The sequence below is a fragment of the Puntigrus tetrazona genome, chromosome 18 (genome assembly GCF_018831695.1).
Source record: "Puntigrus tetrazona isolate hp1 chromosome 18, ASM1883169v1, whole genome shotgun sequence".
Lineage (NCBI taxonomy): Eukaryota > Metazoa > Chordata > Actinopteri > Cypriniformes > Cyprinidae > Puntigrus > Puntigrus tetrazona.
Genome location: NC_056716.1, coordinates 13,999,902 through 14,018,349, shown reverse-complemented (window position 1 = coordinate 14,018,349; position 18,448 = coordinate 13,999,902). Strand labels below are relative to the sequence as shown.

The 18,448-nt window shown below is 37.6% G+C and overlaps 1 protein-coding gene across 1 annotated transcript in view; it reads left to right on the top strand.

Annotated features, from left to right (window-relative positions):
- clmpb (CXADR like membrane protein b) overlaps positions 1-18,448 on the top strand; it is a 74,491-nt gene that overhangs the window by 48,317 nt on the left and 7,726 nt on the right. The window contains exons 2-5 of the mRNA XM_043264978.1: positions 8,019-8,176; positions 11,675-11,870; positions 15,454-15,621; positions 17,634-17,756. Of these exons, the coding sequence (XP_043120913.1) occupies positions 8,019-8,176; positions 11,675-11,870; positions 15,454-15,621; positions 17,634-17,756 (645 nt within the window). The remainder of the gene's footprint in view (positions 1-8,018; positions 8,177-11,674; positions 11,871-15,453; positions 15,622-17,633; positions 17,757-18,448) is intronic.

Genomic DNA, 18,448 nt, shown 5'->3' with positions numbered 1-18,448 from the left:
TCTCCCTGACCGAGAACTTCTTAAAAATAAGTATACCCTCTTTTTTGTACGTAGATGTGAAAATGCACATAAATGGTTGTAATTTATGAATGCTTTAATATAGACATAGGTTTGGTCTCTTTTCAAAGAAGTAAATCAGCAGATTTGTGCTGCTGAGATTAAAGTTTAAGCCTAAGATTGAAGTTAAATTAAATGTCGAGTTTGCTGTAAATTGCTCTAAAATCAAAACCATATGTCTGATAAAGTTATGTTCCAAATTTGAAATTGATATCGTAAAGAGATGAGATTTATGCATTTCCTTGACGTTTATGATTGCTATGAAGTGGTATTACGTTTATGATTAATGGAATAACACCAAATATGGAGTTTCGACTACATGAGTTTGGTCAAGACTAGAAGTTGTGTTCGGTATAAAATATTGTGTTAAATTTTGTACATGCGCTTTAAACTTCTAATTCAACGTTATTACAAAGTGCACCTTTTAAAATAAGAGTCTCTTCAAGAAAAGAGTTTCATACTTTACTACAAGATAATTCAGACTTTAATTTAATTTTAAATCATGGACCAAACAGCTAAAACGTGCTTTAGTGAATTGTCAGAGACCAGGGTAAATTTCCAACCACCCTGCTGAAGTCCATTATTCCCTTCCTTATTCCCGTTCATTCCCATCCTAGCATTACAGCTATCACGACCCCCACAGGCGTTTGTCAAGGACGAGCTGTGCTGGTATAACTGCAGTGTAAATGAGACGACCCCGATGAGGTAACGGTGACCACCCATGACATGAAGAGGATTACTCCACATTATCCCATCAAAGCACCGTCTTTAGTCTGCAGTCCAGAACAGCAGTCCGAGTCAGAAGTAGCTAGCATGTGTGTGTGTAAAGTGTAGCAGACGCTTGGCTGATGAAATGGTTTTGATTAAGGGTGTGGTAGGGCTGGTGGAGAACTTGCAATGTGTATTTTAAAAACTGGGAATAACGATGCTGGAAGCTAATAAACCTCCTAACAGATGAAGGCTACAGATGATCTCACCGAGGAACAAATTCTGAGTCTTCAAAACAGCAGATGGAAAGTCTGTTTGTGTGACTTTAATGCATTTTGCATGTCATTTCTGTCCATCCAACACATTCAAGTGTGACCGAACTACCATGCACCATTCAAAATCATAAATGTATTCATTTATTTGGAAAGAAGTGCCTTTATTTATGATACAATTCATAAAGCCATTTATTTATTTAAATGTATTATTATAATTATTATTATTATTATTTTGTACTATATTGTATGGACGCCCATTTCCACCATATATGAAATAAAATAAACAAAAATCTGAAATAAAAAAACATTCAAACATAAAGGTATTTTTTTAAGCACAGCTTTTTATGATTTTGACTAGTAAAGCTATTTATTTATTTAGATTGAACTTATTTTTATTTTTACCATTTATTACTCTTTAGTATTAGTAGTATCTGCCACAAAATATACTATAAAAGTTATTTTAAAATTAATTGTTATAAAATATAGTCATTATTATTATTATTATTATTATTATTATTATTATTATTATTATACTTCCATATACTACAATTGTATATGGAAGTGTATTTCTGCAGAATTTCTCATTTCTACTGAATAATTATTAAAATGAATAAATAAAAAAATAAAAGGTGATAAAAATAAAAGGCGTAACATCTTTTATTTCGCGATTCTGCCTTTTTCAGACTTGATTTATATTAAGGCTTACGTAATACTGTATGATTTCTCCTCACACAGATGGATGCTCACATATATAAGTTGTATTGTTATTGCTGTACTCTTTTTCTCACCTCATATACCCTCAAACATATCCAGCCAAGCTTCCAAACAAAAAAATGCTGTTTTGTCTGTTAATTCTGGCACCTGTCTGGAAGCGCTGTAGAGCTCCGCCGCCCCAGAGGCCTGAATATTTCTGTGTTTTCTCATCTGCGACGGCACATTATCATGTGTCAGAGAGAATCAGATGATGTGTGCTGTATGTCAGCACTGCTCCTGAATTTATTTTCATAAATGAATTGAATTGAGTTCAGTTGAGATGTAAGACAGGGCGAAACAGCACCAGGGGTCTGAGAGTGTTTAAACAAACACTTCGGCATCTTTTAAAGGGACCATGAGCAAAAGGACCGTCCTTGCTCTTTTGGAGTAAAGAGTTTAATGTGTTTTTGTAGATGTAGCCTACATTGTTAACAATGCAAAGCGCCTTCCTTAGTCCACATAGATCATTAAGACAAAAAAAACCCCAACTTGATTCATTAATTTGGTTTTGACATTATTTTGAATGACTGCTCACATTTACATATCGTTGCCTATTCAGTGTTCAGAAACATGGCCTGCCAGTGTGAACTGAATACACTGGTGCATGGAGGTTAGCCAATCACAACAGATGTCATTTACATACAAGATTTATAAAAGTACAGCAGATGCATTCAGTTGATCCAAATGAAAATGGAACATAATATTTCACCGATATTTTGACACATTTATCGTGACCTGAATTTGCATTTATGTATGTTTTTTATTTATATAAAATCTTTTTTTATTTGGGGACATAGAAATAGGATGTCCTAAATACACTTTATATGTTACACAAAATAATGTAACCATTTTCAACACTATATATATATATATATATATATATATATATATTTTTTATATGCTTAGTACATGCTGTAAAGTACAACAAGCTTAAACAAAGCCTTGCTTAACAGCCTGTCCGTTAACAACAGTTATTGATTATTCTGTTAAATTAATCAGGAAGTCAGTTTCAGTGTTCAGTGTTACTTTACATGCCAGCAATTGTGCCCCAAAGGCAGAGAGCTCACGTGAGATCGCGGATAACAAGACGAGCAGCATTAAGACGTCTTAGCCATTCTTGATCTTGTTCTTAAAGTAAGACTCTTAGAAGTCAAAGGTTTTGAGTTTAGACCATTGCTAAGGTAGAAAGACTTACGCTGGACAAAGGAAAATCAGACAAGCCTGATCTGCTTTTGTTCACGAGGACAGTCCATTTCTTATCACATGTAGGTTAAAGAGGGATTGTTTTGTAGTGCTGGATCGAGTTTAGAAGCTGATGTGTTGGCTTGTGCTGCAGATTGAATTACGAGATTATTACTTATTAGCAGTCATTGTTTTGGCTAGTTGGGAATCTCCTTTGCTGCCTTTGTGCTCTGAATAATCCAGAGCTGGATGTGGCCGCACATTAGATTTGCAGGGTTAAGGGCTTAAGGACTTTAAAGGATGTTTAAGGGAGGTTTTAGGTATTGGTTAGCTGCAGTGTTGTGACTAACACAGGAGATGCTTTCTATTGAGTGTGAATTTACTGGAGCACAACTCCCCCTAGGGCATTTTCACAGTACTCTCTCTCTCTCTCTCTCTCTCTCTCTCACTCTCATATATCCATTTCATTTCCATTTTCCTTTGTTACCTTTCCTCTAAAGAGGGAGTTCAGTGTAAAGGGCAGTTGAATGCAGTAAACTTACAATTTCAACACCTGCAGCAGAGATGCAAAAGAAGTTGACTGTACTCTCCTTGAAGACTCTTTTACTTTAACAAAACACTTAATGCAAGTTATTTGCCCTCTACATGAAAAGTGTTGCAGATTTTTGCCAAGTTGTAAGGTGGCAAGTTTACGTAAACAGCGAGTTAAACCCTGATTTCGGACCATTTTGTTATGTATCTCGAAGGAATATTTAACAAGAAAAACAAATGTAGGTTGGGTCTTGATACAAAGGGTACTTAAATATTTGTAAACGCTTTGCCATATTGGAACAAAATTTGGCAGACGCCGTCATCGGCATGTCTTGAAGGTTCCAGCAAAGTTTGAAGACTTTTAACAAAAAAGTTTTCTAATATTAACATTCTCTAGGACAATCCATTTGTTGGGTTATGTGATGCCTTTGAAATTTGATTGTTTGCTACACCGTGGAAAGAATAAAGCACAGATCAAATGTGCACTTGAAAAGCACAGTTTCCAAATCCAACATCATATCACTCTTCTTTTCAGTCTCAACTAAAGTATAAAGCAGACCGGCGTGTGAAGCAGTGCTATTAAACCACCTGGCTGGCAGTATGCTGGATATTTTTGCTGCTGAGCTTTACTTTCCTTGAAGGGGGATGAAATTAAAACAGCTTTCATTCTGTTCTTTGATTTCTTGCCAGCTTGTTCCAACACATTATTATGTCCATCCGTAACGGGTAGCAGGCGAGGAATGACTCAGCAAGCTGAGCTAAAAAGTGTCTAAGGAAATACGCAGTCAGAGGTCTGAGCGTAGAGAAACACCTCTCACCTCGAAGTCTGGATGTGCAAAGAAGACACTGACCGGTGGTTGTAGCACAGAAATTAAATCACACATTTCTGAATTCAGATTTATCCTACCTGGTCTCTCGGCATAAACATACATGCATGCACTTTTTAGGGAGACATGAAATATGCGCTAATAAGTACATATCACTGCAGTTTCCGAAAGAAATAATCACTAGAGGCAGTAAAACTGACTGAAGCGTTAAATAGATTTTGACAGCGAGGAAATAGCTAGTTTAAGATCGAGTGAAAAAATTCACCATTTCTAATTTTTCCATGTCACTTTCACAAACACTTGTATTTTTCTCTTGTTTCTGAGCTGTACCATTTCCCAATTAAATCAACTGTACTTCAGAGATTAACACAGGACACACACACATACGCACACCTGACTATGGAAATCACACCAGATGATGGAGGATGCAAGCAATGCATTAAAAAATCATGAGCAGGGCTGACTGCAGGGGAGCTCCATGCTGCTTTTTTGCTGACTCATTGTTTTAGTTTGGCAGTTCACGCACCGAGACAAAGAGCCATAGCAGCACAGTAATTTCTCTAATTCTTCTCACTGCCTGCAGCCCATTGAGGCCTTTGAGACTATAGAGCTGAAACTCGCCCTTAATGAGAATGACTTCTGGATGTACCCCAAAGAGACCCAAGCAGATCTCCTCTGGGTTCTCTCATTAAAGCTCAGAATGTGCGCAGGTACTACATATATATCAACATTTCCACATTATGCTAATTAAGTTCTTACTGTTTGAAGGATAATGTGTGTAGGTGCATTACGCTGTAGAACAGACGAAGCGTACACATTTATTTATAGATGAAACGGGAGATGGGGAAACATTATTTTCCAGACCCAAACCACTCAGCGTCAAGGTTTTCCGAGCATGTGTGTTAAATGGGGCCAGATCTGACAAACATCGAGTGTTTGTGGCTTTGAACTTTTTTTGTATACTTTTTGAGGCTTTTTTTTTATTATTCTTGAGACATGGTAGTGAAGAGATGAGAGAAAAGTAGGACCTCGAGGTGGGAATCAAACTCTAGTCACAGTTACACTGTATGTCCGTACACCATGAGGATGTCGGTGCCAATGTGGCTTTGAAACTTAACAAAAAATGTCAAACATGTTAGCAAAAATGCTGATAAGAAGTGTCAGTCATCCACATTAAAGCACTATGCATTGTAGCTGAAGAGTATAGGCTACTAAAGACTAGGTTTCAGTTAGGACAACAAACTGGGAACTCTTGTCATCCACATTGCTATTACTATTTAAACTCATTGTGTTGGAGCATATGCGGTAACATTAGGCCACAACTGTGGAAAATGATATACACCCCTGCTACGTTTTAAGCTGGTACTTTGCTGGTTTATCTGGTCCTTTGCTGGTCATGTTCTGGTCCTAAGATGGCCCAACCAGCTTGAACCCAGTAAAGGACCAGCTTAAACCAGAACCCTAACTTCAAAACATACCTTACAAGCAAATGCTGTTTTTTTAACTGGACAGGGGTGTATTTGGCTTTACAGTCTTCATTTAGATATCTAAAATGTATGCAAAAGTGACAAGGTATCCAGATTAGATTTAGCACAGCTTCATAAAACTTTTAGGCAGCCTAGCTTTTGAAGACAACATACTGAAGAATGTCTGGCTTTAAATTGTAGCAGCAAACTCCAAAAAGTGTTGGTTCAAACATCAAAAATGCTATCAAGCATAGTCATCCGTATTAGAATTAGCATTAAAACTTATGCGTTAAAGTGCATGTGCTAAATGTTAGTCCACATCTTTACAAAAATGTGTACCAGGAGTTATTGGATTTGTTTTTTGAAAACAAGATCTAGAAATGTTTGTTTGAACATCTAAAATGCTCAAGCGCTAACTGTCAGGCTGTTGCTCTGGAAAACTATGTACTGGTGTGTATTCGCTTTACCTTCAGAGGCTTCAGAAATGTTTGAACAGCATGCTAAAAAAAAGTCAACCCCAGGTCGTCCATGTAAACATAAGCAATAGCAGTGAGTATGTGCATTATGGTTAGATCACAGCTCTGACTATTCAGTAAATACTTTTCTAGTATATTATATAGATTCTAGTATACTTTTGCAGCTTACGTATCAGAATAAAGATGTGTCCTGGTCACCCATCCACATGTTCATTCCCATCCACTCAGGTCTACAGGAACCGTAAATCGAATGCATTACAGCCCATTGACTTGATATCATGAAACAGTAGGACCGGTGTTTTGGCACAGGTGCTCGAGGACAGTCACTCATGCATGTCAGTCAACTAATCACGAGCTGCGCTTTGCCAGCGACACGTGGCGCATGCATTCTTAACATGACATGATGATTGCCAAATGAGCACAGCCAGACAAAACACATTTAAAACGGCACATCCATCAATCACAAGCTCATTCCCTTCCCTATTCCCGTGGGTCGAAGAGCTAAAATGAGGAAATGTCATAATATTTACAGAAGCAGAACGTATGTGTATGCTGGCATCATTTTAGCAACAGTTGCATACGTGAAGAGCGTCCAGCTATTTGCAATATTTTGCAGCAGATTAAATGTAATGTTATGCTAATGCCAGAGCTCCATAAATATCTGTTGGTTTTGCACATATAAGACTGGTGAAGCTGCAAGTATGCGGTATTGTTTGTATTGCAAGCTCCTCTCACCAGGTGGAAGAAATTGCGTATCTCATCCTATTCGACCCTCATGGGACCCAACTAGTCTGCAAATCCCCACGACGCCTGTCTGTAATGCTACTCAAGCCTCCGGCAATGTCCAGCAGCCTCCAGTAAATTAGCCAGGAGCCCTGTGGCAGAAAGGACTCTGGGTTCGTAGAGGTCCTGTCTGAAATAACGTACTTGATGTGGACTCGCCGTTTTGTGGTGCATTTGTAAATGTATAAATCTGAAGAGTGTGAAAAAGTGCCTATCTGGGATTTTGGGACTTTGCTGACCTTAAGTTGTACTAAAGTATTTTTACATACTGCTGTAGAGTTTTGTAGACTGAAAGATAATTTCAGTAGAACTTTATTGTCAGAAATTGAACCCGTCAAATTTTCTTTGTACATTCACAATAGCTTCTGAATTGTATTCCCATTGGAAACATTCATTTGAAAAAGAGAATTTTTTTAAAATGGGATATATTATTATTGTTTGAGGTAACTTTTTCTCTGCCCCAAGGTTTGGCTGGTTAGCATGGCAGGGTTTTTCATTAGAATAGCATGCCTGAATTAATCTTCGCAGAAAAACAACATATGGGCATTGAAAAAAGGCCCCTCTTCCTGCTTTTTATAAAACTCCAAAAACATACAATTCACTGCAGTCTTACACAATGCTATGTTACAACCACAAAATACTTTTACCATGGTGCATGATTTGTATACAAATTGATTTTGAAGTTTGCATCACATAGCCAGCTCCAGATGTTTACCTTTTAGGACATGGTAAGCTTGCTTGGTAGCGCACCTGGTACAGCATTAGAGAGTTGTCGCAATAAAAAAAGTTCAAAGACATATAAAAGCCAGCTGAAATGGCATGGTTGTTTCAGAAAATATGTTTTGATCTCACATTAGTTTTTTTTTTTTTTTACACCATCGGTAGCAGGTGTTGTGTGATAACATTTTATGATAATACCATTGTGTGATCTCATAGATGTGCATGCTTCTTTCTCTACAGTGATGTTGAGTTTACTCTCGGCCGGGGCCCAGACCGAGATGAAGCGGGTTGTCGGGGACAACGCCACATTGCCTTGCCATCACCAATTCTGGCAGTCTAATGGACAAACACTGGACATCGAGTGGCTCTTGCAGAAACCCAACGTCAAACAACGTGTGGTGAGAGATCTTTTGCTTTTCATCCCCTCTCAAAATTGGTCTTGTCTTCACTCATTGTCTTTTGTTTATTTTTATTTCAGTTTCACTTTTTTATTCTCTGGACATGACTTTATTTTTATTTTTTGTGCATCTGTCATCCTGGTCTCCTTCCAATCACCTCGCTGTACATATATTGTTCTCAGTGAACCAATATGTAGTTATAATCCCTGAAATGTGAAAGTCGCCCCTTCATTAAAGATTTTTTTATCATATATATATATATTTTTTTGTCAGTCATGTATGTAATCTTTCAAAACAACCTAACAACCATCCAAAACACCATAGCAACCACCTAGTTTTAACTGTCTCAGTGATGCATGGCTGCCTTCATGGTTTCAGGTTTGTGAGCACAGTGCTTCTCCCGTCCTGTCACGGGTCTGAATCTCCCTTTGAAATACATACCCATCTGTATCAGTACACCTTACAGACGTTTCACCCATCTCTCTTCTTTTTCGCCCTCACATAAACACATTCAGATAAGAGCTTCGTCTTATCTGCCTGAAGTGAGAATCCTTCACTGTGAAACGAACATTGTTTGAACACAGCTTTGAGTTTAGGTACCCGTTATGTATCAGCGCATCATAATTCATCAGGGGCGAGTCAATACGTGCCAGTCAAGCGATATACTTTCAGATTAATTTAATTATCTGATTGCGATAAGGCTTTTTATTCCCCCACATAACAGACAGAGATCTTTTCCTTTCTTTGAATGTCAACGCAGATCTGCTCGTAATCAGTTGAGATTTCATTTCAGAAGACAGAAAGGCCTAAAAAGAAGTCTTCGAAGCCTATGGGATGGGTTGCCCATCACATGTAATATTTAATGGAAAGATAACATTCCAGACGCTGTTAATTAAAATCAAATGTCTGAAAATTTGATTAGGAATCAAACCGAGCCCCTGGCATAATGAATAAGTCATTCCTTTGTTCCACTGTAAGGCCTGTGTAACTAGAAGCGTTCGGCTTGTCAACATTCAACCACAGCTTGTTTAGTAATGTGTTGTGGACTCTAAGGGGTTTTCTTCTCAAGAATTTTGTTGTTAATGGCAATGGGTCAAGGCTTACATGGTTAGTGTGTCTAAGTTAACCCCTGCTGGTAGATGCCTTAAATGCCTTAACCATCTTTTTCCACCGATAGCCCATTCAAAATTAGATTAAGATTATATGTACTCACCAAAGCTGCATTTATTTGATAGATAGATAGATAGATAGATAGATAGATAGATAGATAGATAGATAGATAGATAGATAGATAGATAGATAGATAGATAGATAGGTTCTGAGTTGTTGCTAAGATGTTGTGGGTGGTTGTTATCAAGTTATGTAGTTGCTAGGCTGTTGCTAGGACAGTGTAGGTGTTTGCTGGATGGTTATAAAGGTGTTCTAATTGGTTGCTATGTTGTTGCTAGGTGGTTAATGGGGTATTCTTGGGGTTGTTTTGTTAACCAGTTGCTAGGGTGTTTTTGGTGGTTGCTAGGTGGTTGCTATTCTTAGCTTGTTTAAGCTGTTCTACAAAAAAAAGTACATAAAAAGTACCCCAAAACCCTTTAATAGTCTGGGTAATAGACTATGTGACTATGAAACAGCTTAGGAAGTTTCTTGTTGTTCTTCTTCTTCTTCCTCCCAGCAATGCAAACTTGCCTTTGACTTTGCGTTCACGTAGTACTAAGCCTGTAGCATGTACTTCACACAGGCGACTTCTATATGACATCCATGCAGCTGCCTTTGTGATGAATGGAAATGTTAACGGATAGCTCTCTCCAGCTATTTTACACCTCCTTGGCTAACGCTAACATTACAGAAACTCTTTCTTTGAAGTGAAGCCATAACCCCATGACTCAGATGTTACTCGTGTTCAAGAAGATTATGCTAGAGAAGATTATTCTGCTGTCATTTGTAATCTACATAAATAAATATGACAAAGAGCATCATGTTATGACTGCCAGTGATACAGAATGCATACAATAAGAATCACAGATGTTTTGCCAGAAATGCAAATTAGTAGCGCATCAGAGTTTTCTCCTGTCTATCATCCTGTAGTGTGTGTGTGTGTGTGTGTGTGTGTGCGACGAGCAGCAATCGCAGACGGCTCTAGCAGGTGGACCCGACCATAGGTCTGCTGATGTGTAGTGGCATCAGTGTTTAGTCCTTTACCCCAGGCATTCAGGAGGCTGTCACCGTCAAACTGTGTCTGAATGTGTGTGTTGGCAGCTGTGTTTGTGTACGACAGCCATTTAGCATCTTTCCCATGGCAGTCGGTACAGGTAGAGATTCTTATATTAGAAACCCTTTTGTCTTTTGTATAGAGCAGTACAGCTGTCGCAGAGTACCCATCAAATAAAAAAAATAAAGAAACAACCGGTGAGAAGTTTCCATTAAAGCATTACCATAGATATAGATGCCCCATTAGCAGTTGTTTCTATATATCTGCCATGCTGGTTAAAGTGGTCAAAGCAGGTCCGTGAATGCTCCAGATGGCGTTGAATTCAACCGTTAGTTAGTAACTGTAATAGTAACTGATTTATGTAATCACCATCCAAAAACTAGGTACTTATAATTACATTATTACACAAATGCTTATAATCAGATTAGTAACTTTTTGTATTATTCACACAATGGCAGTAAATTATTCATAATCTGATTCGCCCTAATTCTTCTTCTTTTTTTCCCCTCACGCTCTAATTCGTTTTAATAAGTTATACTGCTTTTATACATATTTGCAAAGTCTTCCAGTGTTTCACCAACTTACAAATCCAATGTAGTCCGTTAATTTGTGCATTTTGTGTGGGTTTTTGGGGGTTTGGATATTAGATGTTTCGGTTAGTATTCTGAGTGTTTTAGCATGTTTATTTGTGGCTACTACAGTTGCTAGGCCAACGTTAGTTAGGGAGGATCTGATTGGTTTAGCTTGTTGATATGTGCCTGCTATTGTTACTAGGTAATTTCTAATTAGAAATTCTAGAGAGAAATGCTGCGCATATGTGAGGTGTATAAGTCTTTTTAGCATCACGTTGTGGTTTTTAGGTAGATGATTGCTTGCCGAAGTCAAAATCCTCCAGAGGTTAGTGTTTTATTGTTTATCTGTTTTCTGCATCTATTAAGTCATAAGTCTGATGTAAGTATTATTTATGTACCTCTATCACAAAGCCACAGTTTCATAATTAGGGTAAAAAGTTTAATACGCTTTCCTAATACTAGTCAACCTCTTTTGCTTTCAGTATAAACCAGATGACATATTTCATTTGAAACAAATTAAAATAAGGTTGTAATGGATTGAGTCATTAGTTTTTCCACTGGAACTTTGTGATCCGTGTTTCATCAGCGAGTGATGCATCTTTTATCACCGAGTGTATTTGTATCCCGCTCAGGCTATTTTATTTGGCGTCAACTAAAATATGTTTGATTCCACTGATTTCTTTCATCTATATTTATACCAAAGCTCCGTCTCTCTCATTTCAGATCATCACGTTCTTCAACAACGAGGTCTATACTAACGATAACCCTGCCAGTCGTCTCTCCTTTGCGGGCGACTACCTGAACGGAGACGCCTCTCTCCTAATCAGCGATCTGCAGCTGACCGACTCTGGAGAATACCACTGTAAGGTCAAGACCGGCGGCAAATACCACTGGAGCCAAGTCAACCTCATTGTGCTGGGTAAGGCTCATCTTCCTGGAATCAGCGCCCAATCGTTTCCTCCATCAGCCAGCCTCGCTGTGATTCGATTTGATCATTCAGATTACCAAATTTGGCCATTATTGACATAATCTAGAAATATGATTGGTTGCATTCGCTGGCCAGACACTCTCAGCTCTGGTGATGTTTGCTTCACTTTGGACGGTAAATGGAGAGGATGTTAATTTGAAATGGTTGGATGAGGGAACATTGATTGAGCTCTATCTCTTAAAAACAGAAGAGACGGAATTAGGAGCTTATGTGATTTCTCTTCTTCTCGCAAAACAGTTTACTGTCATCCCAAATGAGGTTCAGATGAGCTTCTTATGATTTGATATTTTGCTATGTCTGGTTTCCATTATTAGACCGCAGGGTTTCCAAGCCGTCATTCAAGCGCAGTATCTCTGACACCACAGCTCTCAGCCAAGAGAAGAACTGGAAAGAAACATGTTTCTTTTTATTTAGCCTCATCTCTATCATATGCTCTTGGTGCATAGTTCCTATTTTCAAGGACTCGCAGATTATGCCGAGCGGTTTGAAGTTATGTATGACGTCTTAATTTTATTTCCTAAGTCATTTTATTAACAGATTAGTACGCTAGCCACAGAGGGACAGGATATTGGCGAAAAGTTGAAAGAAAGAGAAAGAGAGAGAGAAATGGGAGGATGGATTGATGTAAATCCGGCCTCCACCCCAGAGTTTCTCTCATTTATTAACATATCACAGAAGATTAGCTCAATACTGCCTTCCCATAATCCTCCTTCTCCACTCCCTGTCTCTCTCGCTACTCTTCTTGCTCTTTCCTCTCCGTCACTCTATAAACATATTCACATTATTGTGCCGTTTCGAGCCTGTATTTTGCCATTTTATCGAAATTGCCAATTGAGCACGGACAGGAAATTATCACGGTAGGGTTGCACCAGTTGTTCTTAAGTTCTTGCTCAAATTAGACACACTAGAGGCTTAGTAACTAGAGCTGGGGTGCTTGGACTGAAATTATGAGTCAGCTCTGATCCGGACACAATCAAGTGAACTTGTAAGAGCGCATGAAACAAGGCATTAATAAACTTCTCACACTCAAACCCAATTTATTAATGATTCGGACTGGGACTCAAAACTAGTAAATGGTTGCACCATTATTTCTTAAAGCAGAATGTAGCTTGTACGTTTTTTTGTAATGCGTAGTCAAACAATACATGTATCTTCAGGGATCAAACAGCAGCCTTGAAATTCATTCAGTTGCGAGTGAATTTCAGTTTTTCCACATAACTAATCGTAAAAACGAAGTTCCCAATGAAATATGATACCTAATCAGGAAATAGTGTTGTATTTATATACAGTATGTCTGTAAGGAGCAATAAATACTATGGCGCAACCAGCCCTAGTAAATTATGCAAGTCTCACAGGCATTAATCATTAGGCTGTGGGTTCAAAACTTTAATAAATTGACTGCAACATTGTTTCTCTCTAAGCTCTGCTTGTTTCTGGAGATTTCCTGAATCAGAGCTAAATGAATGGGCATCGTTTTAATTGGAGTCCATCCGCGTGTCCATTGATTTCCAATAGGGGGCTGAAGCTGTGAAAAATCTTGTGTGCTGATTATTTTATGACATAAGGTCCACAGAACTCTTGCATTAATATTTTACTGTTGTCTGTGAACAACAAAACAAGGCAACACCACTATATCAATTCATGCTGATCGGTGTTATATTAGTATCACTGAAATATTGTTATACATTTATTTTTTTTGTTACAATTTTACAATTTTTAGCATTAATAATTATTTAGAAATATTATAGTTATTTTGGTACATTAAAACGAGTTAATATAGTTTGTTTTATATTATATTGTTTTATATTTGACACTTTTTTATGGTTTATGTTTGTTTTAATAGAATTGAACCAATAGTCTTAATCCTGATACAGGTTCACCTAAATATATCACATAATTCTCAGACCACAATTTTGAGCTTTTGGAGTCTACTTTATATTGTATTTCTGTGTTTTTTTAATTATGGTGTAATTTAAAATGTGATAAAATTAATCAAATATATATATATATGTGAATTTTTAAAAGAAAAAAATGCACATAAAAATGCACTGCACAGTATAAACTGCAGTATATGGAGTGTTTCTGTTCAGGTGGCTAAAGCTTCTGTGCATTTATAAATAGATTAATGGGTAAATTGACTATGAAACCTCCATATTTTTTACCATTGCATATAGCCATTAAGATAAAGTAATGTTTTGTCTGTGCACCAAAGACAAACATACTGTATATGCACTGAATTGGTTTCCGTTTCCGTCCTGATGTTTGTGTGTTTATAGAGAGGGTCAGTAGGGCCAAAAGGGGCCACGGAGGTCTATAGGCTGTCTCTTAACTGCCATTCGGCCTCCAGACAAATCCCTTTGGACAGGCCTGTCTGACTGACCCCAGAACAGTTTAGAGCAGTGCTGCGGTAAGCAGGGTGCCAGCGGGACCGGTCTGAGGTCACTTGGTAACTGTTGTGAGGCAGTGAGATCTTTGATTTGGCCTCTGTGTTGATTCTGATGTGCTGCGTAAGGTCAGAAGGGAGTTCAAAGCAAGACAACAAAACTTGACCCCTGCCTCCCAAACGTCACAGTTCAGATCGTTTGCCTATTTGATATCGATTTCCCTTCCCAAAAAATCCAGCGTGCTGTGTTTGCAAGTTTTAGTTTCGTCAGAAAGAAATAAAAAGAGTAAGAAAGAAAGAAAGAAAGAAGAAGTACTGCTTCAGCATGTCAAACTTTATATTGTTTGACACTGTATACGCAAACAGCAGTTCTATCAGTTTTATCACAAAATACAAATACATGCATTCTTCCTCCAAGTTATACATTGGAAGGCATAAAACAGTATCATTTAATGAAGTGAATGCCTCATTGTAAATGAAAAGATGATTGATTCTCATGCCGCTTTAACTGATGTGGATACAGTGCTCTGTCACGAAACATTGAAGAGCATAAAAAACATAATATTGTAAGACTACATTGTTTAAAAGCTGGGGATTTGTTTTATATTAAAAATACAGGTGTACTAAGACATGAGCGCATGCTGTTCCTGGGAGCATGTATGCTATTAATTCTGCTATTAATTTCTCCCAGTGCTCCCAATCCAGGCCTTTTGGCAAAATATTATAACTTTAATCTTGCATTTGTTACGACTTAATTATTGTCATTTTGACTTTTTTTAGATTTTACGCTCTTTTTTCTTTTACTCAAAACATAATCTTTTAACGTTTCACTAAAATATGATTATACATAGTGCTATGACTTTTCAAAACATCAAAATATTATCTTTCTATTATACTATTTTTCTAGCACCGTGATGAGTTGCATGCAAAAAAAAGTGTGTGTGTGTGTAGTATACATATGTATAGTGTCAAACTATGTATATTCATATATATATAATATATAATAATGTTGAATAAAACCTACAATTAAGTCGATCCTTGAAGTTTTGCACCTGTGGATTCCAAAGCAAGCTGTTTGGGATATAAATATTAAATGTCTAATTAGTAAACTTAAGATTTTCTCGTTCACAGTGAAGCCGTCTAAACCCCGCTGCTGGATGGATGGCAGGCTTCTGGAGGGCAGTGATGTGAAACTGAGCTGTAAGTCTTCAGACGGATCCGACCCCATTCACTACAAATGGGAGAGAGTTCTGGATAAAAGCAAGAGCGTGGGAAAACTGCCTCCCCTCGCGCTCATCGGTGAGTCAAACACCCCCAAAGCCTGGCGGATGAGACCAGAGCGTATCATAACTTATTCTGGTGTGTACAGTTCCTTGCTGCTGACTGTCTCAAATAATAATCTCGAAAGATCTGATGCCGTGAACTTCCCACACTTTAGCAAAGGCATCGAGTAGCTTTTGCCCAGAAGTGCTGATTGTTGCAGACGTTGCATGGCACACAGACAATGGGATTAGAAGAGATCTCAGCAGCTCTATTGATATTAGCCTCTGTGCGTTAGGGCTGTGTGGTAAAATAACCGTAAATGCTGTACGATCGAAAGCACGGGCAAAATCTGTTTAGTCATACATGCCCTCGATTCAGTTCTGCTCAAAGGCTACTCTAAAGTAAAAAAAGTAATATTGCAAAATATTATTACAAATTAATATTAATATTTTTCTATTTGAATATATCTTAAATGTAATGTTCAGCTTTATTACTGTAATCTTCAGCGTCACAGGATCCTTCGGAAATAATTCTAATATCATGATTTACTGCATTTTGTGAATATACAATATTTGCAAAAATATGATATTATTATATTTTAATATACTATGAATAATATAATATATTATTTTAAATAATTATCATCAGTACTGTTTCAGTATGATGGAGATACTAGTATAGCTTTTAATTTTATATTCATGTTTAATTAATTAATTTTTAAGTCATTTTGTTGCATTTTTGTACAGAATTAGAACCACAAATTTCAGTTAGACCGCCCATGTCTGGGATGCTTCATACAGAGCTTGGGTAGGTTAAAAAATGACTAAACAATGTGTCAACTACATAATAAAATACAGCAGCTCAAGATGTTCAACAGTCTTCGGCCGTTATTACATTAGAGTTCAATCTCATTGGGTTCTGCTTGGGAAAACAAAACAACAAAAGTGCAAGAGCTACACAAATTCGATCGTAATATGGCTTTGCAGATGGGACAGAGTAATGCGCTGATTCAGAACGATTACTCCTGCTGACACCAGATCATCAGAGCCGCGTGTTGTTTCACAATCTATTTAGCCGTACGCAGTCAGACCCTCACCCAAACTCAACAATTAACCAGCCTCATCAATGACCACCTGCTCGCTCTAATCAGCTTTCTTTGGCCGATAAACTCTCCACCGCCCCTCAATTCACAGCAGACAGGGGATGAGAGAGAGGAATGATGGGACAGGGAGGCAGGGACGAAAGCGGAGGCTCTTGAATCGCTCCGGCTGAAGACACGCGTGAGGTTCTCGGTTCTCAGGACACAGGAAAACATTCACCGTTCATCTCGTCGGCTGGAGCTCAGCAGAACCGTGAATCACCTTGACACGCTCAAACATTGATTCATCCGCTGCGCCGGGCTCACGCTCACTCCGCTCCTTGATTAAAACACTCTGTTTGATTGGAGCCTGTGTAGCGGTGTGGTAAAGGAAGTAGTAAAAGATGGGTATCACTGCTAACGCCGGTGTCCTTGAGCAACCGATATATGGAAAAAAAACCTTCAAAATATGACAGAACACGTCTATATCTAATTCTTTTTAAGGGAACAGCGGTGGTTTTAACCCTTTAAAGTCATGATGTAATGGATCAGATAGTTTCTGCTGTGTTGTGACCTACATTTAAATAAAGTTCAGTACATCTGTTATTGATGGATAGAGGCAGACCTGGAAATTAGATCATGCTGACTCTAACTTTTGATTCGATGTGCCTATATATATATATATATATATATATATATATTAGTCATGAATAGATGTATAATTTAATACATAGTGAAACTGAATTTAAGTGTGGACTTAATTATAAATATAAAGTAAAATCAATAGCAAATTTTTTTACATTTGTTAACTAAATTTGTTCATATAATATTGTAATTATGTCTATATTATATTGATTATATTGATAATTTTTGTAGTTAACTCAACTAAAATGTCGCCATCGCTCTGGCTTTTATGTGGCTGAAAAAAAATACAAAGTAGTTGCATTTCAGAATTGCTTTCTATTTTCAGATCTGAAGAACCCAGAGATCGTGACCTTGAGGAACTTGACGCAGGACAGCTCCGGGGTCTACAAGTGCACCGCCAGCAACGATGTAGGAGAGGAGAACTGTATCATCGAGGTCACGATGCAATGTGAGTTCTGCTCTGAGGTCAGCCTGTGCCCCGGGCCGCAGACGGCTGTAATTAGTGTGGATGTTATGATACTCTGATCTCAGATCAGTCAGCGGTTGGAGCTACAGCCTCAGTGTGATGGATGGAGGCTGTTTCCACGCTGCAGAGAGCTGCCTTTTATTATGGGAGTGACACCAGGGTTTCGTCACACACAGCTTAAATGTTGGCTGGTTTTATTTGACTTGTGTTCATGTGTTTAAAGTTTAAGTTATTGTGATTGTTTCATCTCGGAACAATTGAAATCGTTTCATTTTTGATTGATCGATTGTTTCTTTTCAGAGTACATCTAGCAGTTCCGATTGCGTATCCCTCAATTTTGAGCTTGTATCTGGCAAAAAAAAAAAAAGAATTGGCAAATGGAAACTTTTTATTTTACAAATTCCAAAAATAAATAAATAAATAAATAAATAAAAATTCACTCGTAATTGCAACTTTGTTTTTAGGTTTACAACGTATTAATAAATGAAATGATATAAGATATAGGTATTTTTTCTGCCACAAAATAAAATACAGCTTTTCGTCTCATCTTTTTCTTTCTGCCATTTTAATATTTCTCTGTGAGATATAATCTCAGAATTATGAGAAAAAAAAAAAAAAAAAAAATTTTACTATACAATACAATTACAATTTTTTTTTCATTTTATGGCTAAAAC